The sequence below is a fragment of the Podarcis tiliguerta genome (genome assembly GCF_965153285.1).
Source record: "Podarcis tiliguerta genome assembly, chromosome: 14".
NCBI classification, from domain to species: Eukaryota; Metazoa; Chordata; class Lepidosauria; order Squamata; family Lacertidae; genus Podarcis; species Podarcis tiliguerta.
In genome coordinates, this window is record NC_139547.1 from 35,002,732 (window position 1) to 35,026,262 (window position 23,531).

At 49.7% G+C, this 23,531-nt stretch overlaps 1 protein-coding gene across 1 annotated transcript in view; it reads left to right on the plus strand.

Moving 5' to 3' along the window:
• Positions 1 to 23,103, plus strand: part of SEPTIN12 (septin 12) — an 80,103-nt gene extending 57,000 nt beyond the window's left edge. Inside the window, exons 6-12 of the mRNA XM_083414105.1 lie at positions 6,976 to 7,057; positions 8,174 to 8,311; positions 13,659 to 13,776; positions 15,180 to 15,275; positions 16,737 to 16,833; positions 20,479 to 20,530; positions 21,756 to 23,103. Of these exons, the coding sequence (XP_083270231.1) occupies positions 6,976 to 7,057; positions 8,174 to 8,311; positions 13,659 to 13,776; positions 15,180 to 15,275; positions 16,737 to 16,833; positions 20,479 to 20,530; positions 21,756 to 21,906 (734 nt within the window). The 3' untranslated portion in view covers positions 21,907 to 23,103. The remainder of the gene's footprint in view (positions 1 to 6,975; positions 7,058 to 8,173; positions 8,312 to 13,658; positions 13,777 to 15,179; positions 15,276 to 16,736; positions 16,834 to 20,478; positions 20,531 to 21,755) is intronic.
• Positions 23,104 to 23,531: the final 428 nt, after the last annotated feature.

The following is a 23,531-nucleotide window of genomic DNA, read 5'->3' on the forward strand; positions in this document are numbered from 1 at the left end:
CAGGCAGGGGTACCTTTACCTTTTACCTTTACTCCCAGTTCCTAGTCCAACACTGTGACCAGTATACCACACTGCCTCCTCTTTTGCACTTTCAGTGTTCTGAGGGAAACATCTGCTTCCCCTTCTCTCCTGTACTTGCCAGCCACAATCCTAATGAACTCATAATTTACCTAGTGTGGCTCCTTTTGTCCTACTATCAGCCCTCATTCCCATAATTTTTCACCTTTTTTTACACTAGGCTAGTTCACATTTCACACTCCCCCTTCTCTGTCCTCCATTGAGGCAAGCAAGAATAACTCTCAGGGTTCAAGGACACGTTCCAGCCTAGCAAAATCACTTGAGGATTTTTTGGGGGGTGCCAATCAAGCCTTGAGGGGTGTGGCTTAGGAGGGGCGTGGCCTAAGGAGAGCTCTGAGGGCCAGAAAGTGTTAGAAGCTGAGAGATGAAAACAAGGAGCTAAATGGCACCTTAAACCAAGGTTATGGGCACAACAACGGATTGTCTAGGCGCGCTTTTTTATAATAAGAATACTAAGCTGAAAATGAATGAACTGCAGCTAAAATATTATGTTCATTTTTCACATGGTCTAGTCCTCATCTTAAGCCTGCAAAATACAAAGCCATATTTCCCCTGCCTACGCCCCTAATATTCTTAAGAGGGTCTCCCTCCAGTCTTCAGAGAGCAGCTGGAAGTGGGGAGGCAGAAAAAGGTCCTTCTTTCCTTCACACAGTGGCACTTTTAATCTGAAATCTTAGGCGCAGTACAGTGGCACCTTGGTTTACGAACTTAATCCGTTCCGGAAGTCCATTCTTAAACCAAAGCGTTCTTAAACCAAGGCGTGCTTTCCCATAGCAGCGGGGGACTCAATTTACAAACGGAACACACTCAACAGGAAGCGAAACATGTTTCCAAGGCAAAGTTCACAAACCAAAACACCTACTTCCAGGTTCGCAGCGTTCTTAATTCAACTTGTTCATTGAAATATACTCAGAGTCGCAAAGTGATTTCATGCTCTTTATTCAGCTCATAGTGGTGAGGAGGAATGAATGAATGTCCCCTCAAAGTATCTGCTTTATATACATTATTTACACAATGGGCTGCACATGATTGGCTAATTCTGGAATTCTACTGTAAGCCAATCAGGTTGTGGATTCACTTATCTCTGGAGCATGATTGGGTGTTTCCTGCCAACCAATCAGACTGCTGCATTGTTCTAGGACCAATCAGACTGATGCATTCTGAATCCTATTGTTCTAGGACCAATCAGACTGCTGCGATTTGGATCCTATTGTTCTAGGACCAATCAGACTGCTGCAGTTTGGATCCTATTCAACTCAGTACATAACACCCCTCCCCTCTAAGTTCCAGTCCTGCCCGGGAGGTCACATTCATAGTCCTCGAGGTACGCCGGCGGCCTACGTGTGCGTTGCGGCCTGTGGTGTTCCCTGGTCCGGGGTTCAGGTTCTGGCTCGTGTTCCAAGGATGCTGGCTGTGATGGGCCTGTTTGGTCTGGCGCAACCAGCTCGCTCAGTCGTGGTTCTGGTTCCGGTGTCCTTTCGGCCTCGCGGGTCCTCTCTGTATTTACTGATTCTGCCTCTCCTGCTGGCCCCTCCTGCTCTATGGGCCTCACTGCCGCTCTGTTCCCTTGGGACTCCTCTGACCTTTCCTCCTCCTGGTTTTCTCCCGGGAATCGCCGCCGTATCTGGTCGCAGTGGCGGCGCCAGCATTGCCCCCCATCCGTTAGGACCTCGTATGACACGGGGCCAGTGACCCTGGTGACTGTGGCGGGTACCCATGCTGGGCCTGCCCCAAAATTCTTTGCGTACACTGGGTCTTGGGCCTCGAAGGTCCGGGGGTTCCTGCCTTCCCCCACCACTACTTCATCCTGAGCTCTATCGGGGTGAAGGCGGTCCAATCTGATTGCAAGGCGCCGACCCATTAGTAGTTCAGCGGGGCTCCGGCCAGTCGTTGAGCTGGGGGTGCTGTGCTGTGCTAGGAGGAATGTGGCAAGACGGTACTCCCAATCCCCTTGCGTCATGCGGCGAAGGGTGTCCTTGGTGGTCCGCACCATGCGTTCTGCTTGGCCATTGGTGGCAGGGTGGAATGGCGCCGAACGGATGTGGCGGATGGCGTTCTGCGCTGTGAAGGTTTGGAATTCTCCTGACGTGAATGCAGTCCCGTTGTCTGAGACGAGAGTGTCAGGGAGCCCGTGGGTTGCAAACAGCCTGCGTAGTACCCGGATGGCTGCGGATGTAGAAGTGGACGGTACCAGTGCGACTTCCAGCCATTTGGTGTAGGAGTCCACCACTATGAAGAATGTTTTCCCCTGAAAGGGGCCAGCGAAGTCCACATGCAGGCGTGACCATGGTGCTCGGGCGGACTCCCAGGACTGGACTGGGGCCCTTGGGGGATCTGGGCGGGATTCTTGGCAGGCCTGGCAGTGTTTGACCCAGGCCTCTATCTCTCCGTCGATCCCCGGCCACCACACATAACTCCTGGCCAGGGCCTTCATTCTTACTACCCCTGGGTGTGTCTCGTGTAGGGCTGTGAGGACCCTTTTGCGGAGGGGCTGGGGAACAACGACCCTGCTTCCCCATAACAGGCACCCCTTGTGGGCCGACAGTTCATGTTTGCGGGTTTCTGGCCCAGGGCTGTTGCTGGGCCATCCCCTCCACACCCAGTCCAGGACCCGGGAGATGACCCTGTCTTTCTTGGAATGGTGTGCAACTTCTTGTGCCTGAATGGGGCGGTCGGGAAGCAGCTCCAGGCTCATAACCTCTTGTGCAGGTGCTGGGTCGGGGCCTGTTTCCGGTAGTGGTAGCCTGCTGAGGGCGTCCGCATGGCCCATCGCCTTCCCAGGTCGGTGAATCAGTGCGTACTGGTAGCTGGCAAGGAAAATTGACCACCTGAGGACGCGAGGAGACAGCACTTGGGGGGTCTGCTTTTCAGGGGCAAACAAGCCAAGCGGCGGCTTGTGGTCAGTCACCACGGTGAAGGGCCGCCCGTACAAGAAATCATGGAATTTTTTTACTCCCTTCACAATTGCCAGCCCCTCCTTGTCTATTTGTGAGTAGTTCCGTTCGGTTGCGCTGAGTGTCTGGGAAAAGTATGCTACTGGTACCTCTCTTCCATCCGGGAGTTGGTGTCCCAGGACCGCGCCAATGCCATAGGGTGAGGCGTCGCATGCTAGCACCACCGGCAGCCTCTCGTCGAAGTGTGCCAAGACCGAGTTTGAGACAAGCAAGTCCTTGACTGCCTGGAATGCAGCCTCCTGGCGCTGGCCCCACACCCAAGGGGCCCGCTTGTCCAGAAGTCTGTGTAGGGGTTCTGCTACCGCCGCTTTGTGGGGAAGGAAGGAATGGTAAAAGTTCAATAGTCCCAAGAAGGCCTGAAGTTCAGTCTTGTTCTTGGGCGCTGGGGCATCACAAATGGCCCGTACCTTGTCCCCAGTCGGGTGTACCCCTTCTGCGTCCACCATAAATCCCAGAAAGTCCACCTGAGGCACTCCTAGTAGACATTTTTCCCGCTTCACCTTGAGACCCGCCGTCTGGAAACGGTGCAGAACGGTGCGGAGGCGGTCCTCAAACTCCTCTGGTGTGGGCCCGGCAATCAACACATCATCGAAGAAGGGGGTGACTCCAGGAATTCCTTTAAGGAGAGAGTCCATCAGGTTCTGGAATATGCCTGGTGCCACGCTGACGCCGAATTGCAGCCGCTTTACCCTGAACGCTCCTCTGTGCGTCACAATCGTCTGTGCCTCTGCTGTGGCCTCATCCACTGGTAGCTGTTGATATGCTTGGGCCAAGTCCAGCTTGCCAAAAATTTTCGACCCAGCCAGGGTGGCAAGGACATGGCTGACCACTGGCACTGGGTATGCATGGGCCGTGAGGGCCTTGTTTATGGTACATTTGTAGTCTGCGCAGATGCGGACCGAACCATTAGGCTTGACGGGTGTGACGATTGGGGTTTCCCAGGGGGCATTAGGCACCGGCTCCAGCACTCCTTGCTCCACGAGCCGGTCCAATTCCTCGTCTATACGGGGTTTCAGGGCGAACGGGACCCGGCGGGCCTTGAGCCTGACTGGTCGTACTGCGGGGTCAAGCTGTAGAGCAATGGGGGGGCCCGTATACTGTCCCAATTTCCCATCAAAAACCCCCGGAAATTCCTTGCATATGGCGTCCACGTCCACTTGTAAGCTAGTGTTGTTCACCCCGGTGACGGCTAGCCCCAGTGGTCCAAACCATGCCAATCCCAGTAAGCTAATGTAGGGGCCCTTGACCACAAGCAAGTCCAGTTGCCGCGTCCGCCCTCGGTATTGCACCCTGAAGGTCCCCACCCCCATTGTGGGGACCTTACGTTTCTGGAAGTCCCGGAGGGTGAATGGGGCCGGCCTGAGTTTGGGACCCCCAGTAGGACACAGTTTCCTTAACGTCCTTGCCGAGATTATGGATAGATTTGAACCCGTGTCAAGCTCCATGCGGCATGGGGCCCCCTCTATCTGTACCTCTACATAAATTTTCTCTACGTTGGGGTGGGGCAACTGGTATACCTGGAAGTCCGTGAGCTCCGTTGAGTTGCCTTGGTGCGTTGGGCCCCGGGACCTGGGGCTCTTGGATTGGTCATCTGATGCCTGGCGTCGGGTGGGCCGAGCCCGACACACCCGGGCGATGTGCCCCGATTTTCTGCACTGCCTGCACTCTGCATTGCGGAAACGGCAGGTCCTCCTCTCGTGACTTTCTCCACAGCTAGCGCAGTTCCCTCCTTCTCGTCGAGGCAGCTGTGGTATGTGGGCTGCTTGAGTGCGCTGCTGTACTCGGTGCACCTCCTCCCTGTTGGATCCTGAGTCGTCGGTGAGGTCTTCGTGGTGGACCCTCGGTTGGGATGGCTGGCTCGGCCGTGCCTCTTGCGTCGACTTCTCCGCAGCTTCCGTTGCCAGGGCCTCCTCCAGAGCGACCTGGAACGTTAGGTTCTTCTTAGCGTAGAGGCGTCGTTGCAGCTTCTCATCCCTCAGGCCACCGACGAGGCGGTCACGAAGCATGTTCTCCAGCTCTGAGAAGTTGCAGAACCGGGCGGCTTGGCGGAGAGAGGTCACAAACCCAGTTATGGTTTCCCCAGGGGCTTGCCGCTTTGCGTAGAAGGCGTTTCGGCGAGCCACCACTGAGGGCTGTGGCGAAAAGTGCCCCTTCAGCTGCTCCATTATTGTTTTGTATGGAACTGTAGCGACGTCTTCAGGCGCAAGGAGAGCCCGGGCGATTTCAAACGTCTCCTCTCCGCAGACGCTGAAGAATATTGCCCTCTTCTTGGCGTCTTCTTCATCGGTGACCCCTTTGGCTTCTAGGAGGAAGGTGAAACGAGAGGCGTACGCTTCCCAGTCTCCAGATGCTGGGTTGAACGGCGAGAAGCTGCTGTCGGTTGCCATTCTGAGTTCCTTGTGTCCCGGAGCTGAAGCCTGGATACACGGTGCGAGGCAGCGGTGCGGCAGGTGGCGGTGCTGCGGTGCGGTGTGTGGCAGTCAGCTCAGCGGGATCCCACCTTCGTCGCCAGTGAAATATACTCAGAGTCGCAAAGTGATTTCATGCTCTTTATTCAGCTCATAGTGGTGAGGAGGAATGAATGAATGTCCCCTCAAAGTATCTGCTTTATATACATTATTTACACAATGGGCTGCACATGATTGGCTAATTCTGGAATTCTACTGTAAGCCAATCAGGTTGTGGATTCACTTATCTCTGGAGCATGATTGGGTGTTTCCTGCCAACCAATCAGACTGCTGCATTGTTCTAGGACCAATCAGACTGATGCATTCTGAATCCTATTGTTCTAGGACCAATCAGACTGCTGCGATTTGGATCCTATTGTTCTAGGACCAATCAGACTGCTGCAGTTTGGATCCTATTCAACTCAGTACATAACATTCATAAACTAAGCTCTTCTTAAACCAAGGTACCACTGCACTACGCCCAGAGCTCAGATACTGCTTGCATTAAGGAAATTCCCTGTCGCAAAACGCACCTAGAACAATGGGAGTTTTGAATGCTGGGACCAGATGGAAAGGCCTTTGGGGCCACATTTGTCTCCTAGCCCTGAGAACCCCATCTCAGTCTTAGAAGCTCTGCTGAAGGCCATTGTATAAATATTCTGAGTAAAATGCAATGCAATGAATAAATCAGTCTTTTAGGGAGAGGTAGTAAAGACAAAAGTCATTAATAACATCTTACATTGGATTCCCTGGTAATTTTATTAGGCTAGTTAGATCCACAAATAAAACATAAAGACTTAATGTGGAATTTAATAGCAGCTGCTCACATACTTGTGGTGCAAAATGGGGGGGGGGGTAGGTCGCCACCAACAGTGAAATAATGGCTAACAAAAATTTGGAAAGCACATAAGCTGATGGAATTGATTAGCATGAGAGAAGGAAGACAGGGTCACCTGGCTGTTCTGGTGAGATGAATTGCCGCTCTGTTTAAATTCTATGCCTCCTTTGCATCTGTGCATATAAATTAGCACATGTGCATCTCATGCAAACCTGTCTTCTTATTTTTTTAAAACAACAACAAAAACAAAATTTATTTATGCTGTAAACTATAAAAAGCAAAGGACAAGCAGAAAACCACTCAGTCCGATGTTTTCTAGGCACGGAACAGGTTTAGGCGAGCCCAAAGTGTCTGCAGTCAAGTTGGGCAGGCAAAACAGGGAAGAATCCTCTCTTACTCGAGGGAGGGAGGGGAAGAGGACATGAGGGTGGCGCAGAGAGTCTCTGAGCAGCTCTATGGAAGGCGTGTATGTGAGAGAGACCTCTGTGTGAGAGAAGGCAGGATAAATCCATCAGTTTTGCTCTCTGTTTTTCATATTCCAAATTTTAACTTCAGTTCGCCACATTTTGCGAGAAGGAAGCGGGCGAGCTTTCCTTTGGGATGAGAAGGGCCTCTCGGAGGCAGTGAACTAACACCGTTTCGCTCTGTTTCCCAACAGTTGTTGAAGAGAAGGGTGTGAAGATGAAGCTGACGGTGACAGACACGCCAGGATTTGGGGATCAGATTAACAATCAAAACTGGTATGAGAGAGACCTGATTGCTGCTTCACTTCTCTCTCTTGGGGAAAGGGGCTGCACTAGGAGTGGAAACAACACAACCGTTAAAAGTGTTTCTAAGGTGGTGGTGAAACATTGGTGGGACTTCTATGTTTGCCTTTTATAAATTGGGGTTTGCTTCCGGACAAACTGTTTATCAAACATTCTTCCTGGTTTGTTTCCAGGGAGATGGGACGCTGTCCGCTATTTTTGAGCATTCGTTCAGATTTCTTTGTAATACAGCATTGCCTCAAGCAAGTGTCATCATCACACACTTTCCAGTGCATCCCCCCCCCCACTTTCCTTAGTGCACAAAGTCCCATCTTTTTTGGGGGGGGTGCAGATGCACAAGTCTTCCCAATTGACTAGAGCCATACAACCTGAATTTGCCACTGTGTGAGCACAACACACCTGATTTCTGAGTAAATGCACAAACCAGAGCCTTCTACTCCAAAACTGTTGCTACGGGGATATGTGCATGTGAAACTTTCTTTTCTTAGGGGTGATTCTGAACCAGGGGTAGGCAACCTAAGGCTCATGGGCCATATGCGGCCCAGTAGCCTTCTCAATCCGGCCCGCGGATAGTCCAGGAATCAGCATGTTTTTACATGAGTAGAATGTGCGCTTTTATTTAAAATGCATCTCTGGGTTATTTGTGGGGCCTGCCTGGTGTTTTTACATGAGGAGAATGTGTGCTTTTATTTGAAATGAATCTCTGGATTATTTGTGGGGCATAAGAATTTGTTCTTTTTCTCTTCAAAATATAGTCCGGCCCACCACATGGTCTGAGGGACAGTGGACTGGCCCACAGCTGAAAAAGGTTGCTGACCCCTGTTCTGAACAGAGAGATGATGGCGGAAGGGTGTGCTTAACCTCATTTATACTGCAGAGTTTCTCTCCTCCAAATCATTCCCCACACCACTGCCTGTTCTCCTTCCTCCAGAGTTCCCAGACATGGTTTTCCTCTCTCACATGCTAAGAGAGGAGCGACTTTGAGCATTTCCTTTGAGCATAAGAATCACCCTCTCTCCTTCCTCATAGCTGGGACCCAATTGAGCATTTCCTTTGAGCATAAGAATCACCCTCTCTCCTTCCTCATAGCTGGGACCCAATCATCGAATATATCAACGACCAGTACGAGCGATACCTGAGAGAAGAGATCCTCATCAACCGCAAACGGAAGATCCCCGACACCCGAGTCCACGCCTGTGTATATTTTGTGCCACCTACGGGCCACTGGTAAGCCCTTCTTGCAGGCGGGAGTACAGGTGATAAGAGTCATCGTTTTCTCCCTGACCTCACCCACTTTATCTATGATGGTGAAGATCTTGCATTAAAGATACTCTTATTTCGTTATCATCAGGCATACTTGGGTGTGTTGGAATTAGAGAGAGAGAGAGAGAAGATAAATAAGTAGTTTAGTAAAAACAGCTGGTGGAAAGGATAAAGAAACTTTTTAAAAAAATAATAATTTATTTTTCATTAATAAAAATCCAACGGAGGCCACGTGAATACAATACCAAATCATAATACAATCAAAAAAGCCAATTAATCGGATATTTTTGAATGACTTCCCATGTTCCGGCTATCAGGAGTTGATGTTATTCCTTAAGGATAAAGAAACTTAAGTCTTAGTACTCGTAGCAAGCAACCACAAGCTTACATGTAGCCGTCATGGAGTCAAGAGGTTAACAAAAGGATGGCCCATGGCAAGAATATGAAAAGCCCGAGAGAAAACCCACAGACAAAGTTACTCAGGAAGGAGTCAGCCAGGGAAGAGTAGGCTGCCTTTCTGTCTCTCACACCCACCCTCCATCGGTTCAGGTAACATCTTGCATGTGTTGTCACTTTCCTTGCAACAGAGTGTAGGGCACGACTGGGGTCCTGGGGCCCTCCAGAGGTTGTGGGAGCCTGTCTCCGGCGATGCTGGCTGGGGCTGGTGGGTATTTGCAAGGCCACAGCTTCCCCATTTGCCCCCTGAGTCGAGAAAAAACACAGTGTAGACACTATGAATTCTGCTCTTGGAAATTTATATTAGGCCTCACCCTGCCCCTTGGTGTGTCTGGTTTGAAAGTCTTTGCTTTTTCTACTTCCATTCTGTAAGTTGCTTTGAGACCCCTTGGTGCAAAAAAAATAATAATTGCAGGAAATATAATAAATAATCATAATAATGTCCATCAGCTGAGCCTGCGGGCACCACAGAGAAGCACCCCCGGGGCTGACTTGGGCATACCTTCGTACCTGCCAGGAATGCCTGTCACTTTCAGTTAAAACAAACTCATAAAAATGTCTGCCAGGCTCCTTGTCCCCCATCCCCTCCTCTCCCTCCGTGTGTGGGTACCGTTGGCCCCATCGCTCCTTTCCCAACATCTGTCCCACAGCTGCTTCTTCGCCATTCTCCCTGCTCCACCCAGCATAGGTGGGAGGAGAAAGTTGCATTGAGGCCAAGAATCCATTGGCTTCCGAGAGAGAGGAGTGGGCTGCTGGAGGGTGGGGCAGGGAGTGCTCTCAGTCACTGAGGGAGGTGAGAACGCTCCCAGGACACCTTGCTCTTGCAGTGGGCGTGGTCTGAGAGCCGTGGTGTAGTGGCAAATCCAGAAGGATGTGTACTTCTGATAGTCACAGCCATGCCCCCTCACAGCATGCCCCTTCTAAGATTATATAATAATTACATAATTATTAAATAATAGCCATGAGGGATGCATTGCAACAATCAGTGCAGATCTCCGTGTGTTGCTGAAATGTACTCGGAGTCGAGAGTGGATTTCATGCTCTTTATTCAGCTCATAGTGGTGAGGAGGAATGGAAGTTCCCCCAGAATGTCTGCTTTATATACATTATTTACACAATGGGCCCCACATGGTTGGCTGATTCCGGGATTCACCTGTAGGCCAATCAGGTTGCGGATTCACTTCCACCTGGAGCTGGATTGGGTGGCTCCTGTGGACCAATCAGACTGCTGCATTCTGGACCCTATTGTTCTAGGACCAATCAGACTGCTGCATTCTGGACCCTATTGTTCTAGGACAAATCAGACTGCTGCATTCTTAATCCTTTTGTTCTAGGACCAATCAGACTGCTGCCTTTTGGATCCCATTCAACTCAGTACATAACAGTTGCCTTTCAGCACCTGCATGGGCAACTGATTTGGAGTGCTCCGATATCTTCTTTCGGCGCGACTTTGATGTTCTGTTGTATGAAACAGAACATGCACACTGTGGTCTTGAATCTGGAGCACCCCTTGTGTTTTCAGTGTCCCTAAGTGCTTGGCTTTGGAGCATACAGGACAACTCCTTGGCGTTCTTCCTGACAGCTTCTCCAGAGTGACCCTAGGAGCCAATCCGCTGTGACCAAATCAACTCCTTTCACTCTGATTGGCTCTCATCAGCACAAAGGTTGACATGACTTCTTCTCAGTGGCTAAAAAAAAAAAGAAGAAGAAGCCCTCCTTTCATGCTGATTGGGCAGCTCTGGGGCACTGGAGACAGGGATCCTACTACAAAAATAGTAATGGGTCTTGAGCTTCCCATGACCTCATCACTGGCTGGGGGGCAAAATAAATGGCCATTCCTCCCAGCACAGCCCCACTGAACGCCCTGCAGCCAGCTGCCGCCACACTCCAAAGCTTAGGTTTTCTCTAGAGGTGATTCCAATGAGACGTTGTGCCTTCTCTGTGCTGTGGGCCCCTTGCTTCTGTCAGAATGTGGCTTCCTGCCAAAAGCGGGGTTTGCAAGCGCCATGATGAGGTGATCAGCAGTATCCACAGATCCCCACACAGTTTGATTTCAAACCATGCAGGAGGAAGAAAAGGAGGAAAGAGGTGGAGGGGGGAAAGATGGGTGGGGGTGAGGTCGGGTGGCGATGTTTCTATTTTACTTACTATATGTAGGGTTTGGTTTGGTGTCAGCGTTGCTTGTGCAGGTTCTTTGGAGTTCACTTGTGTTCCTTTGGTGGTGAGAAAGGTTGGGGTTGGCCTAGGGTGTGGTTGTTCATTTGTGGTTGGCTGTGTCAACAAATGAAACTGATTTGTAAAAATATTACATGGGGGGGGGGATGCGAGAGAGAGACATTGCACACACTCTTGTAAATCAAGAAAAACTTTAATAAAATAAACCATGCAGGAGGAAGGAAAAACACTTGATGACATCAGGCGATTGGCAGGTGGGTGGCTACCTACCAGAGGGACCTGCAGGGTTCGAGGAGGGGAGGGACCAGCCCAGTAGCCGGATCCAGTTCCTCATCCCTGCCCTGCGGAGACTGGCCTGTTTCCTAATGCCCCACCAACCTCAGTCTGCCTTCAGCCAGCCTTCACCTCCCTTCCTGCTCATTTACAGCCTTGGCTGCTTCCTTTCTCAGTCTTGGTTGTTGCCCTTGTAGAGTTCATCAGGAGTGACATGAACAGGGGCCAAACTAGAATTAGTTGGCTCCACCTGTCATTGGCTCTGGCTGCACCTATTGTTGGGCTCCCTGCCTTCCACGCTCCCAATTCCAAAGGCCCCCTGCCACCCCTTGCCTTAGATCGCAAGAGCCCAGGGCACAACTCTTTTGCAAACACCAAGCATGCAGGCCAGTAGACTGAGGCTTCCAATGGTACAAAGAAGCCCTTGCTCAGATTTCTTCATAGCATGATATTGGGAAGGAGTCAAGGCTGACTCTTCTGTGTCAGTGGCAAGACCTTCTGTATCAGATTTTTGTTGTTTTTGTTTAGTCGTTTAGTTGTGTCCGTCTCCTGTGACCCCATGGACGAGAGCACGCCAAGCACTTCTGTCTTCCACTGCCTCCTGCAGTTTGGTCAGACTCATGCTGGTAGCTTCGCGAACACTATCCAACCATCTCGTCCTCTGTCGTCCCCTTCTCCTTGTGCCCTCCATCTTTCCCAACATCAGGGTCTTTTCCAGGGAGTCTTCTCTTCTCATGAGGTGGCCAAAGTATTGGAGCCTCAGCTTTAGGATCTGTCCTTCCAGTGAGCACTCAGGGCTGATTTCCTTCAGAATGGAGAGGTTTGATTTTCTTGCAGTCCATGGGACTCTCAAGAGTCTCCTCCAGCACCATAATTCAAAAGCATCAATTCTTCGGCAATTTTAGGCTCCCCATTAAAATTAGTTACATGAGTTTACGGGAAAGAGCAATCCGTTCAGAGAACACTGATTAGCAAATGGTCGCGATTGAAGAAAAGCATGCAGCCCGTCTTGATTTATCCACCTTCAGATTAAGCCGCAGCTCAGAAGCAGAAAGTGGCGCTTTTCCTAATAAATCCCATCAGTAGCAGCCACTCTTGTTTAGTTGTTTGCCAGAAAATGGATCTCCAGTTTCTCAACACGTGGGCTTTTGCACACAAACGGACAGAATAATCTCTCTTGGGCTGGCAGGGAGATTTCGCCGAGTCAAAGCAACTTCAGACTTAAATACTTGGATTAAATGACACAACAGACCCTGTGAGTGTGATGGAAACTTTCAGCTTCCTCAAGTAATGGGGTGGCTGGGTAGTAAGACCAGGTAACATGCCACAAACACACTCCCAGCATCCTATAAATCTTTCCGCAAGCAAGATGGGAAGCTTCTGAGCCTTTCTGGCAGCCGAGACATTGGCTCCATCCGCATAATGTATTTAAAGTAGTATCATACCACTCTGGCTTCCCCCAGAGAATCCTGGGAACTGTAGTTTATTAAAGGTGGTGATTGCTCTTAAGGAGACCCCAATTCCCCTCATGGAGCTGCAATTCCCAGAGTTGCTGGGGAAGAAGGATTGGTGGTTTAACCACTCTGGGAATTGTAGCTCTGGGAGAGGAATTGCAGCTCTCAGCACCCTCAACAAACTACAGTTCCCAGGATTCTCAGGGGGGAAGACATGACTCTCAAAGTGTGGTAATTGTATGGTAAGGATCTGACCTTATACTTCAAGCCTAGAAGGACTAATACCCACCATCAATTATGCAGGGTTGAAGGACCTTACTGCCTCTCCTACAATTAAACATATTCCAACATCAAATTTGTTTTAATATTTATTGGGACATTTGGATAGCTAATATCTACTGAGATAGATTTATTGATGGCCATTGTATTATTAATGTGGGCTGATGGTTTATTTTTCCTTTTCCCCCCTTTTTTTGTTAGGTTAAACTTGCAATTATTTTATTTTATTTTATTTTTAAGGGGTAACTTCTATAGGGCATTATAATCAAGGAGTATTGTAGAACTGAGGAATGTTATCATGTGTAAACTTTCAAAGAGCAGAGCCCCACTTCTTCAGGTGCAAGGAGTGTGATCCTCCGTTGATGCTCAAAACAGGACCCTGAACAAGATGAGTCTTTGGTCTGATCCAGCAGAGCAGTTTTCAAGTGCTTAGCCTAGTCAGTTTCATTGCATGAATTGGTTGGAGGTGGGGAGCATATTCCCCATCACCCCAGGCTGCAAAATGAGCCAGTGGAAGTGAAGTGGTTAGGGAGGAGATCACGGTTCAAGTGCACTATAAATGCAATAAATATATCAATATATATAAATGCAGTCAATATGGCAATAGAATGTAACGTCTTGAGCTGGCCCTTTACAGCACTGCTGCAAGAGACTTCCTGTATCTCTCCCGTCAGGTTGCGCCCCTTGGATCTGGAGTTCATGAGGCGGCTCAGCAAGATCACCAACGTTGTGCCTGTGATCGCCAAGGCCGACACTCTGACCTTAGAGGAACGCGCAGAGTTCAAACGGAGGGTAAGAAGAGCATTGGTGGCAGCAGGAGGCAGTGGCAAAGTTTCCTCAAATTTGGGTTGCAATCCTAGCCCTGTATATCTGGGAGTAAGCCCCATTGAATCCAATGGGATTTGCATCTCAGTAGACACAAGGGTGCTTCCAGACCACCTATTTATTGATCATTCATCCTGATTTGCTTGTAGGGAGATAAGAGAGCATTGGCTTTTTAATGAATTCCCATTCTGGTCTGTTTGCAGGGTGGTTAGACTACGTTGTGTCAAAGCAAATGTTATCCCACATGCTTCCCGGGGCAGCTTTCCGTCGCTCTCCTTACTATGCAAAGTCTGACCTTTTTCAGGAAGTGGGTTTGTGGTGCAAGACCTCCCAATCATCTGCTAATTGTGCAGCCTGACTTTGCTATTATGTGATGAATCCTTCCCCCAAAATATCGATGGTCTGGAAGCACCCATGATTAGAATTGCGCTGTTTTTTTTTTTTTAATTTAGTTAGAAAGATCTATAGACAGCTTAATTGCAAAACTGGACTTAAATCCACACTTAACCTTTTGCCCTGCCCTTTCCAGGGACAGTACATGACACAGTCATTTCATTCTTAACAAAATATATATTTCATGTTCAACGCATACCCAATTCCAAATAATGGCATTTCTGACTAAACATTCGCTTCTGCACTTTGACAGTACAATGCTGCAGTTGCATTTGTGTGTTTTTGTAAGAGAACACCATGTGAATACTGTACAACCAAGTTGTTGTGTGAGACACATGTTGTGTTACACACACAAGGGTAATGTTTGAAGTGCATCCTTAGTTCAGCAACAATCGTGTGGGTATATCTCACTTATATTAGTTGTTACGGTCGTAATAGTCTCAGCAAGTATGAACATTGTCGTATTTATTGTTGACATAAAATCAAGGTCACACTTTGATTTTATATCCTATGTAAAGATTTTTAGCTGGTCCACTCTTGCTGGGGGGGCCAAAAACATTTTTTCACTGGCACCCAAGTCCACTCTCGGCAGCCCTGCTCACGGTCCCTGACGGCCCTTCCGATCTGCATGTCAGTCCAGGTAATGTGAAAACATGTTAGTTTGCTTTAAAATGCAGGTGGAACGAAACCCTCAAGTGTCTGTAGCCCTCAGCAAGCATCTCTTTGCCCACCTGCACTCTGACATGGTGCAAGCCAGAAGGAGCTCCTCTGCTGTTTGTGCAAAGTGGTGCAAAGTCAAGGCGGAAAGCGGGAGAGAGACCCTGGCACCCTGCAGGCTCCTCATGAGTATCCCCACACACTGGGCTTGAATTTGCTTTGCTCGCAAACTTTCCTTTGCCCTGGCCATGAAGAAGGTACATTTCCAAGTCAGCAAGGAGGAGTTCTGGTCTCAGTGCCAAAAACTTTTCTCTTTGCAGATTCAGGATGACTTGAAGGCCCACGGAATCCACGTTTACCCCCAAGAGGACTTGGATAGTGACCCCGATGACAGGCTTTTGAACGACAAAATACGGGTAAGTGGTGGCAATCTAGAAAGGGAGAAATTGACTAAGAGTTGCTTTGTGCTTTTTCTCTTTAATACATTGTTGACACTACAGCCATACCTTGGAAGTCGAACAGAATCCGTTCCGGAAGTCTGTTCAACTTTCAAAATGTTTGAAAACCAAAGCGCGGCTTCTGATTGGCTGCAGAAAGCTCTGATTCCAAAAATAGTTCGCAAACCAGAATAGTCACTTCCGAGTTTGCAATGTTCGGGAGCCAAAACGTTCGGGAACTAAGCTGTTTGAAAACCAAGGTACGACTGTATTCTCTCTTGTCTCTTTATACACACACACACACACACACACACACACACATAAAAACAGGTGATTTGTTTCTTTTATAATATTGCGTTTGAAATATTTGCCTTTTCGGAAAACAGTGCCCTCTGTTTGAATCAGCATTATGTGCCTTCAAACATGGCCATTCTGATTGGCTATATAGCATTGCGGCCTACTTCCTTTTGCTATGTGATCTCTGATTGACTGGGATTATTCATAGACCAAGTCTAGGGAGCAGGGTCCTCACTCTCAGATACATTCAGTTTGCTCTCAGTGAAAGCAAAATGTAAAGGATTGTGTGGTATTCTGACACACTCCCTATCAACGACTCAATCCCTGATTGGCCGGGTCTCATCCAGGATAAAGGCAGTTCGGTAAACAGAAGGAGGGAAACATTGGTTGCCTTGAGGTCTATCAGAGGGCCCAGGCTTTGAAGTGTCCCTCCAAAAGCAAATTAAAAGAAAAGAAATTGTTTTTTTTAAAAAAAAACCATTTTTGAGGATTCCAGTAGGAAATGGACGTGTGCTTTAGTTCAGCTGGAGTTCTGTGTTCTTAAAAAAAACAAAAACCTAGTGTTTAGGCGTGGTGGTGGTGCTAGCCATGTTGCACTAATTTATTTATTATTATTTATTTCATTTCACAAAAATTACATACAGTGGTGCCTCACAAGACAAAATTAATCCGTTCTGCGAGTCTCTTCGTCTTGCGGTTTTTTCGTCTTGCGAAGCACGGCTATTAGCGGCTTAGCGGCTATTAACGGCTTAGCGGCTTTAAGAAAAAGGAAACAAACTTGCAAGAACTCGCAAGACGTTTCGTCTTGCGAAGCAAGCCCATAGGGAAATTCGTCTTGCGGAACGACTCAAAAAACGGAAAACTCTTTCGTCTAGCGAGTTTTTCGTCTTGCGAGGCATTCGTCTTGTGGGGCACCACTGTATTGCTTAAAAAAAACAACGCAAAGATAATGGAACCAACCCATTATCGGCACCATCCACAGTCTGCAAGTACCAGTTGTTCACTAACAAGGCAGGGAAGATGGTGTTCTGCTCCTTTAACAGCATCTACACTTTTTCCACTTCAAGTGCTTTCCAAGAAGGGGGTGGGGGGGAACACCCTTGTTTTTCCCTGGACTGATGCCCCTCTCATTCTCTTAATCAGGAGAAAATCCCCTTTGCTGTGGTGGGAGCCGACAAGGAGCACCAGGTGAACGGGAAGAAAGTCCTGGGCCGCAAGACCAAGTGGGGGATCATCGAAGGTAAACCCTTCTGGACTGGGGAAGCCCTGGAGGAGAACTTGTCCACGTTGGAGGGAAGGGCTGTAGTTCAGTGGTAGAGCATCTTACTTTACATGCAGAAGGTCCCAGGTTCAATCCCCAGGCTCTCCAGGTAGGGCTGGGAGGGACTGCTTCCTGAAATTCTGGAGAGCTGCTGTCAGTCAGTATGACCATGGGTAGGCAACCTAAGGCCCGGGGACCGGATCCGGCTCAATTGCCTTCTCAATCTGGCCACAGATGGTCCAGGAATCAGCCTGTTTTTACATGAGTAGAATGTGCCCTTTTATTTAAAATGCATCTTTGGGTTATTTGTGGGGCATAGGAATTCGTTCATTTCTATTTTTCAAAATATAGTCCAGCCCCCCACAAGGTCTGAGGGACAGGGGACCGGCCCCCTGCTGAAAAAGTTTGCTGACCCCTGGTATAGACAATACTGAGCTAGGAGGACCAATGTTCTGACTCAGCATAAGGGCAGCTTCCTATGTTCCTATTTAAATCAGCTCTTTAGTCCAGATCATGAGGACTAGAAACTTACTTCCAAGGAAGGATCATATAGCTCAGTGCCAAAGCATCTGCTTTACCTGCAGGAGGTCCCAGGTGCAATCCCCAGCATCTCCAGGTAGGGCTGGGGAAGGGAGAGAGAAACCCCCTGCCTAAAACCCTGCAGAGCTGCTCCCAGTCAGTGTAAGGAATATACTGAGCTAGACGGCCCAATGCTCTGGCTTGGTATAAGACAGCTTCTGCGGCTTTGGGTCCTCCTGCCAACTGCTCACCCAGGAGAGAGGCATCTGGGGGAGTCTTGCTCTGCTTCCTCTCTAATCTTAGGCGCAGAGTTCAACCTGCAGAGCATGGCTTTCCACTCTCCTCCCCACCACCCCACGGTGCATTCCACACTGACAGCAGCAATCTGCCCCATCCATGGGCCAGGATAGTCCTGGTACTCCCACCTGGGGGGGGGGGGATGCTGGCCAAAAGCAGAGGGAGAGGTGCTTTGGGGGAACAAGAATCAAGCAGGGGAAGTTTTTTCCTGCCTTTGAGCTGTATTGTCAGAGTGCCGTGCTCTCGTGCACGGAAGCACCCCTGTTTCCCAGAGACGCCCAGAAACCTCGCCCCAAATTAATCTTGTTTGGCACATCGAAATAAATGCTTGTGTGAACTGCCTGCAATAGCGCTAGATCCTGTTGACTGGCTTGCAATACTGTGATCTGACCCAAATGCCTCGCCCCCAAAACTGTTCTAGCTGACAGATTCTGCCCCAGTGGAAGTTTTCCAAACCATCTTCAAGGGCAGCCCCACGCAGAATGCATTGCAATCCACAGGGACATAGGAAGCTCCCTTATAGTACCAAGTCAAGCCATTGGTCTATCTCGTTCAGTATTGTCAACACTAAGGGCTGACCCACACCTGCATTTACCCCCTGCTTTCCCCCTGGGATAGGGACGCGGGTGGCGCTGTGGGTTAAACCACAGAGCCTAGGACTTGCTGATCAGAAGGTCGGCGGTTCGAATCCCCGCAAAGGGGTGAGCTCCCGTTGCTCGGTCCCTGCTCCTGCCAACCTAGCAGTTCAAAAGCACATCAAAGTGCAAGTAGATAAATAGGCACCACTCCGGTGGGAAGGAAAACAGTGTTACCGTGCGCTGCTCTGGTTTGCCAGAAGCGGCTTAATCATGCTGGCCACATGACCCGGAAGCTGTATGCCGGCTCCCTCGGCCAAGAAAGCGAGATGAGTGCCACAACCCCAGAGTCGGCCACGACTGGACCTAATGGTCAGGGGTCCATTTTATTTTTCTCCTGGGAAGCCAATCTTTACTGCTGAATTGGAGCAAATGTCAGCCAGGTTTTCTCCAGATTGATGTTTGCTCTGATTTAGCGCTAAAGAGCAGGTTTTCTGGGGAGAAGCAGTGGGGTGAAAGCAAAAGTGGTTGGATTCGTGATTTCTACGCATGAGTCCTGAGTGACAGCAGTTCACCAGAATTTCTCCAGGGTCTTTCCCGTTCCTACCTGGTGGCCCCAAGGAGTGAGATCTCCCTACCTAGAGATCCAAGGGGAAAGGCCACAGCTCAGTGACAGAACATATGGCTTGCACAAAGGAAGTGTTGGGTTCAGTTCCCAGCATCTCCAGGTAAGGCTAGGAATGCCCTCAGTCTGAAATCCCAGAACGCCCCTGCCAGTCTGTGAGGACAACACTGAGCTAGATGGAGTGTTGCTCTAAGGCAGCTTCCTTTGCCTTGGAGGGCTCATGCCTTGAAGAGTTGCACAGATTGCGAGAATTCTGGGGAAGGGCCATAGCTCACCGGTAGAGCATCTGCCTTGCAGACAGAAGGCCTCAGGTTCAATCCCCGGCAACTCCAGGTAGGGCTGGGAATGTCCCCTGCCTGAAACCCTGGGAAGATGCTTCCAGTCAGTGTAGACAGTATAGACAGAGAGAGGCCAATTGGTCTGATCCTGTATAGGTTCCTGTGACCATGCCAAGCATGTCATCTGCCACTGAGTTGCAGACATGTTGTCGGTCCACCAGGTTAAATTTTGGTGTTGCTTCACCAAGTTTAGTTTTAACTTGCTAAAAGTTGCAGTTGTGGGTTCTACACTGCAGGCCTCATCGTTTGGGTGGTGGCATCTGAGCTTGCTCTGCTGATTTCCCAGTGTGCCACTAGTGGGGATCGGGGCTCAGGGACTGGCCCAGCTCTGCTGTGGCTTGCAGAGGAGTATCCTAAGGAGTATCTTAAGGGCTAAGTGAAGTTCCTGACCAGAACTGCCTTCATACTTTCCAGCTGCCTCTCCCCATCCCTCAACACCACCACAAACACTCTCCACTGGCTTGTATTTAGAAATCTACTGCCCTCTGGTGTTCAGCAGTCTCCTTGCAGGCGTACCTCTAGGGAGCCTGGACCTTCCAAAGCATGGGTAGGCAAACTAAGGCCGGGGGGCCGGATCCAGCCCAATCGCCTTCTAAATCCGGCCTGCAGACGGTCCGGGAATCAGCGAGTTTTTACATGAGTAGAATGTGCCCTTTTATTTAAAATGCATCTCTTAGTTATTTGTGGGGCCTGCCTGGTGCTTTTACATGAGGAGAATGTGTCCTTTTATTTAAAATGCATCTCTGGGTTATTTGTGGGGCATAGGAATTTGTTCATTTTTTTTTCCAAAATATAGTCTGCCCCCCCCCCACAAGGTCAGTTTGCTGACCCCTGTTCCAAAGCATTGCATTATGATCTCCCGATTAGACCCGGCTCAGCAGCTGGAGAGCTGGGGGTGATTCTGAAAGCAGGGGAGAGGGACACTTTGTCTGATCCAGCAAGGCTCTTCTTAGCTCATGTTCCTACAAGGCAGCCTTCCTCAACCCAGCTGTCTTGGACTACAACTCCCATCAGCCCATGCTGTTTGGGCCTCATGGGAGTTGTACTCCAAAATGGACATGCTGGCTGGGAATGATGGGAGTTGTAGGCCACAAACATCTGGAGCCCCTGCTTAGGGAAGTCTGCTATGAGATGGCATGGGACTGCTCTTTCAAGCTTTGGGTGGGGCGAGCAGCAGAGACACCTGGCTCAGTCCATCCTTGTCCCCTTCTGACACATTGGCCTCGCTGTCCCTGAAAATGTTCAGCTGTCATCTGCGCTTTCCTTTCAGTGGAAAACCCGGCCCACTGTGAGTTTCCTCTGCTGCGGGACCTCCTCATCCGGTGAGTTGTGGGAGTTGGAAGTCTTACTACTCTTTTTACTTTGAAGGAAGGGCTCCCTGTGGAAGCTTTTGAGCATGTCTGCCTGACAGGGCAATGGGGGTGAAATATGTAAATAAAACCAGCAGTTTTAAATATGTATACAGTCAAACCTCGGTTCCCAAAAGGCTCCGTTTTGGAACATTTCGGCTCTCGAACACCAAAACCTTGGAAGTAAATGTTCTGGTTTTCAAACATTATTCAGAAGCCGAACGACTTCCGGGGAGTTTTTTTCTTTTTTCCTCCATTGACTTTGCTGACCGCCCTTTGATCCTTGGTTGTTGAATGTTTTGGAATTCAAATGGTCTTCTGGAATGGATTACATTCGACAACCGCGGTTTGACTGTACAGTGGTACCTCGGGTTACATACGCTTCAGGTTACAGACTCCGTTAGCCCAGAAATAGTACCTCGGGTTAAGAACTTTGCTTCAGGATGAGAACAGAAATCACACAGCAGTGGCGCAGCGGCAGCAGGAGACCCCATTAGCTAAAGTGGTGCTTCAGGTTAAGAACAGTTTCAGGTTAAGAACGGACCTCCGGAACAAATTAAGTACTTAACCCAAGGTACCCCTGTCTCATAAAACAGCATGGCCTATTAATATACAGGTCAAAGTGTCCATGCCTTGGTATGCTTCCTTCAACAACAACAACAAAGTTTTTAGCAGTTGCCAAAAACAACTTGGCTCATACCAATGGGCAGGGAATTCCAAAGATACAGGTGTCACTGCACCAAAGGATCAGCTCTGCAGATCAAAAGGGTTGAATGGGCATAGAAGGGGTCAACCAAGATGACCATGTTTTCTCAGGGCTCTCCAGGAGTCTGGAACAGGAATGTGACCATTGTAGACCTTCTTTGTTGGGTTCAGGACAGAGGGTCTGACAGATGGGGAAGGAGGAGGAGGAAGAAGAAGAATGAGCCTGGATAGCTCAGTTGGTTAGACCATGGTGCTGATAACACTCAAGGTTGCAGGTTCGATCCCTGTATGGACGAGCTGCATATTCCTGCATTGCAGGGGGTTGGCTAGATGATCCTCAGGGTCCCTTCCAACTCTACAGTTCTATGATTCTGTGATTCTGTAAGAAGCACCCTCCCCATCCATCTATCTGGCCAGGAGGGAAGGGTCATTGGAAACCTTGACCCGCCAGGCGGCTCCAACTTCACCTGCCTCTTTTCCTCTCCCTTCCCAGATCCCACCTGCAGGACCTCAAGGACATCACCCACAGCGTCCATTACGAGCAGTACCGCGCCCAGCGCCTCAACGAGAACAACCTCCTGGCCACGGGCGGCAAGCAGCTGGCCCTGAGCTGCCTCAATGGGGAGTTGGAGAGCCAACTTTGAGCTGCAGGGACAGCCTGGCCCCTCTTCCTCCTCTCCACCCTCAACAGACACCCTCCACCAATAGCTTCAGTGGACTGATTCCCCTCTCCCTCCCCCCGAACCCCCTCTTCCGGGAACAGCTGGAGCAGAGTTCCTGAGCCCCCATCTCCTCTGAGCACAAGAAGCAGCTCTTGACTGGGAAATCTCAACTTGGCTGCCGGGCGCCTTCCTGCCCCTTCCTTTCCGTCTGCCTCCTGCTCAGCCTCACACCTCAGAGCAGAAGGACACTGGGAGGGCGAGAGAGCCCAGCAGCCCACCTTCCGCCTCTCTACCCTTGGCATCTCACGTGGGACACCGTCCTTTGCCTTGGCTCAGCCTCTGCTTCTGAGCCAAGCAGTGCATGTGGCCTTGGGGAGACAGCCTTGCCGCCTGTTGAGGCTGTCCTTGCCCCCTTCCAGACTCCACTGCTCTGGCAGGCAACCCACTTGTCCCAACAGGCCCTGGCAGAGCCGGCCAATTTCTTTCCTTAAACCTTAAATGACACCACACCCATGTGCGTTTCTTCTATGACATTTTTATCTCCAATACGCTGGCAATACTAGGACAGTTCCCCTTCGTATTCGTTGGTTGGCAGAGGGGGCGCGGGGAGGGGGGAAGGCCGGTAGCAGAGAGCTTTTTGAAGGGCCCATAATGCATGAAAGGTTAAGCCCACCATCCCTGAGGGCAAAGAGGGAGCCCCATTTCAGACCCTCCCAGGCTGGGGTTCTAGCAACTGTCATAGCCCACATGCAAAAGCAAAGAGAATCTTCTGGAGAAGTTTCCGCCTCCCAGTGTTCCAGTGCAGGACTTCAGACTGGCTCTTTGGACCACCCTCAGTTTGTCAGAACCAAGGAGGGGGCATCATTTGATCTGCATCAAGCCAAGAGGCCAGTAACTGGCTTGTACAATAAAAGCATCTGTGCTGATTGGAGCAAAACTCCCTCTTCATATTTCTTGCCCCAGAGAAGAGTCTGGGGTTGGGAATTAAGAGAAGACCATTTTCCAGCTGGTCCCTTGTTGAAGCAGGAGCAGTACAGGAGAACAGCGCCATCTCCTGGAAGGAGGTCAGCCTGCCCAGGCTCACGTTTTCATCCTTCTACTTTTATACTCTTGGGCAGGGGGCCTGTGGGCAGATTGTGCTTCTCCAGTTAATCCATTAAAGAGCAACTGTAGAAGGTTGTTGGGTTCTTTGGTTTTGTTTTGCCTGGTTGCTTTGAGTCCTTCTCGAGGGTGAAGCTGGGGACCTCTCTCGGCTCAGGGCTTGCCTTTCAGTGAGCCAGTATAAGATGTTTGGTTCAAGCAGGGCAGCAGGAGAGGTGGCAGATCATGCACACACTTTTTACTATTGGCTGCCCCACAAGGCTGTTCCCCCACCCCAGTTGCTGCTGCTGTCCACTACAGGCCCCCGTGCCACCTGCCCACTTAAGAAAGAAAGCCAGGTGATATCGAGTAGCTCAGTTGGTAGAGCATGAGATGGTTAATCTCAGGGTCGTGGGTTTGAACCCCATATTGGGCAAAATATTCCTGCATTGCAGGGGGTTGGACTAGATGACCCTCGTGGTCCCTTCCAACTCTACAATTCTGTGATTCTCTGGGTACCTGCTGAA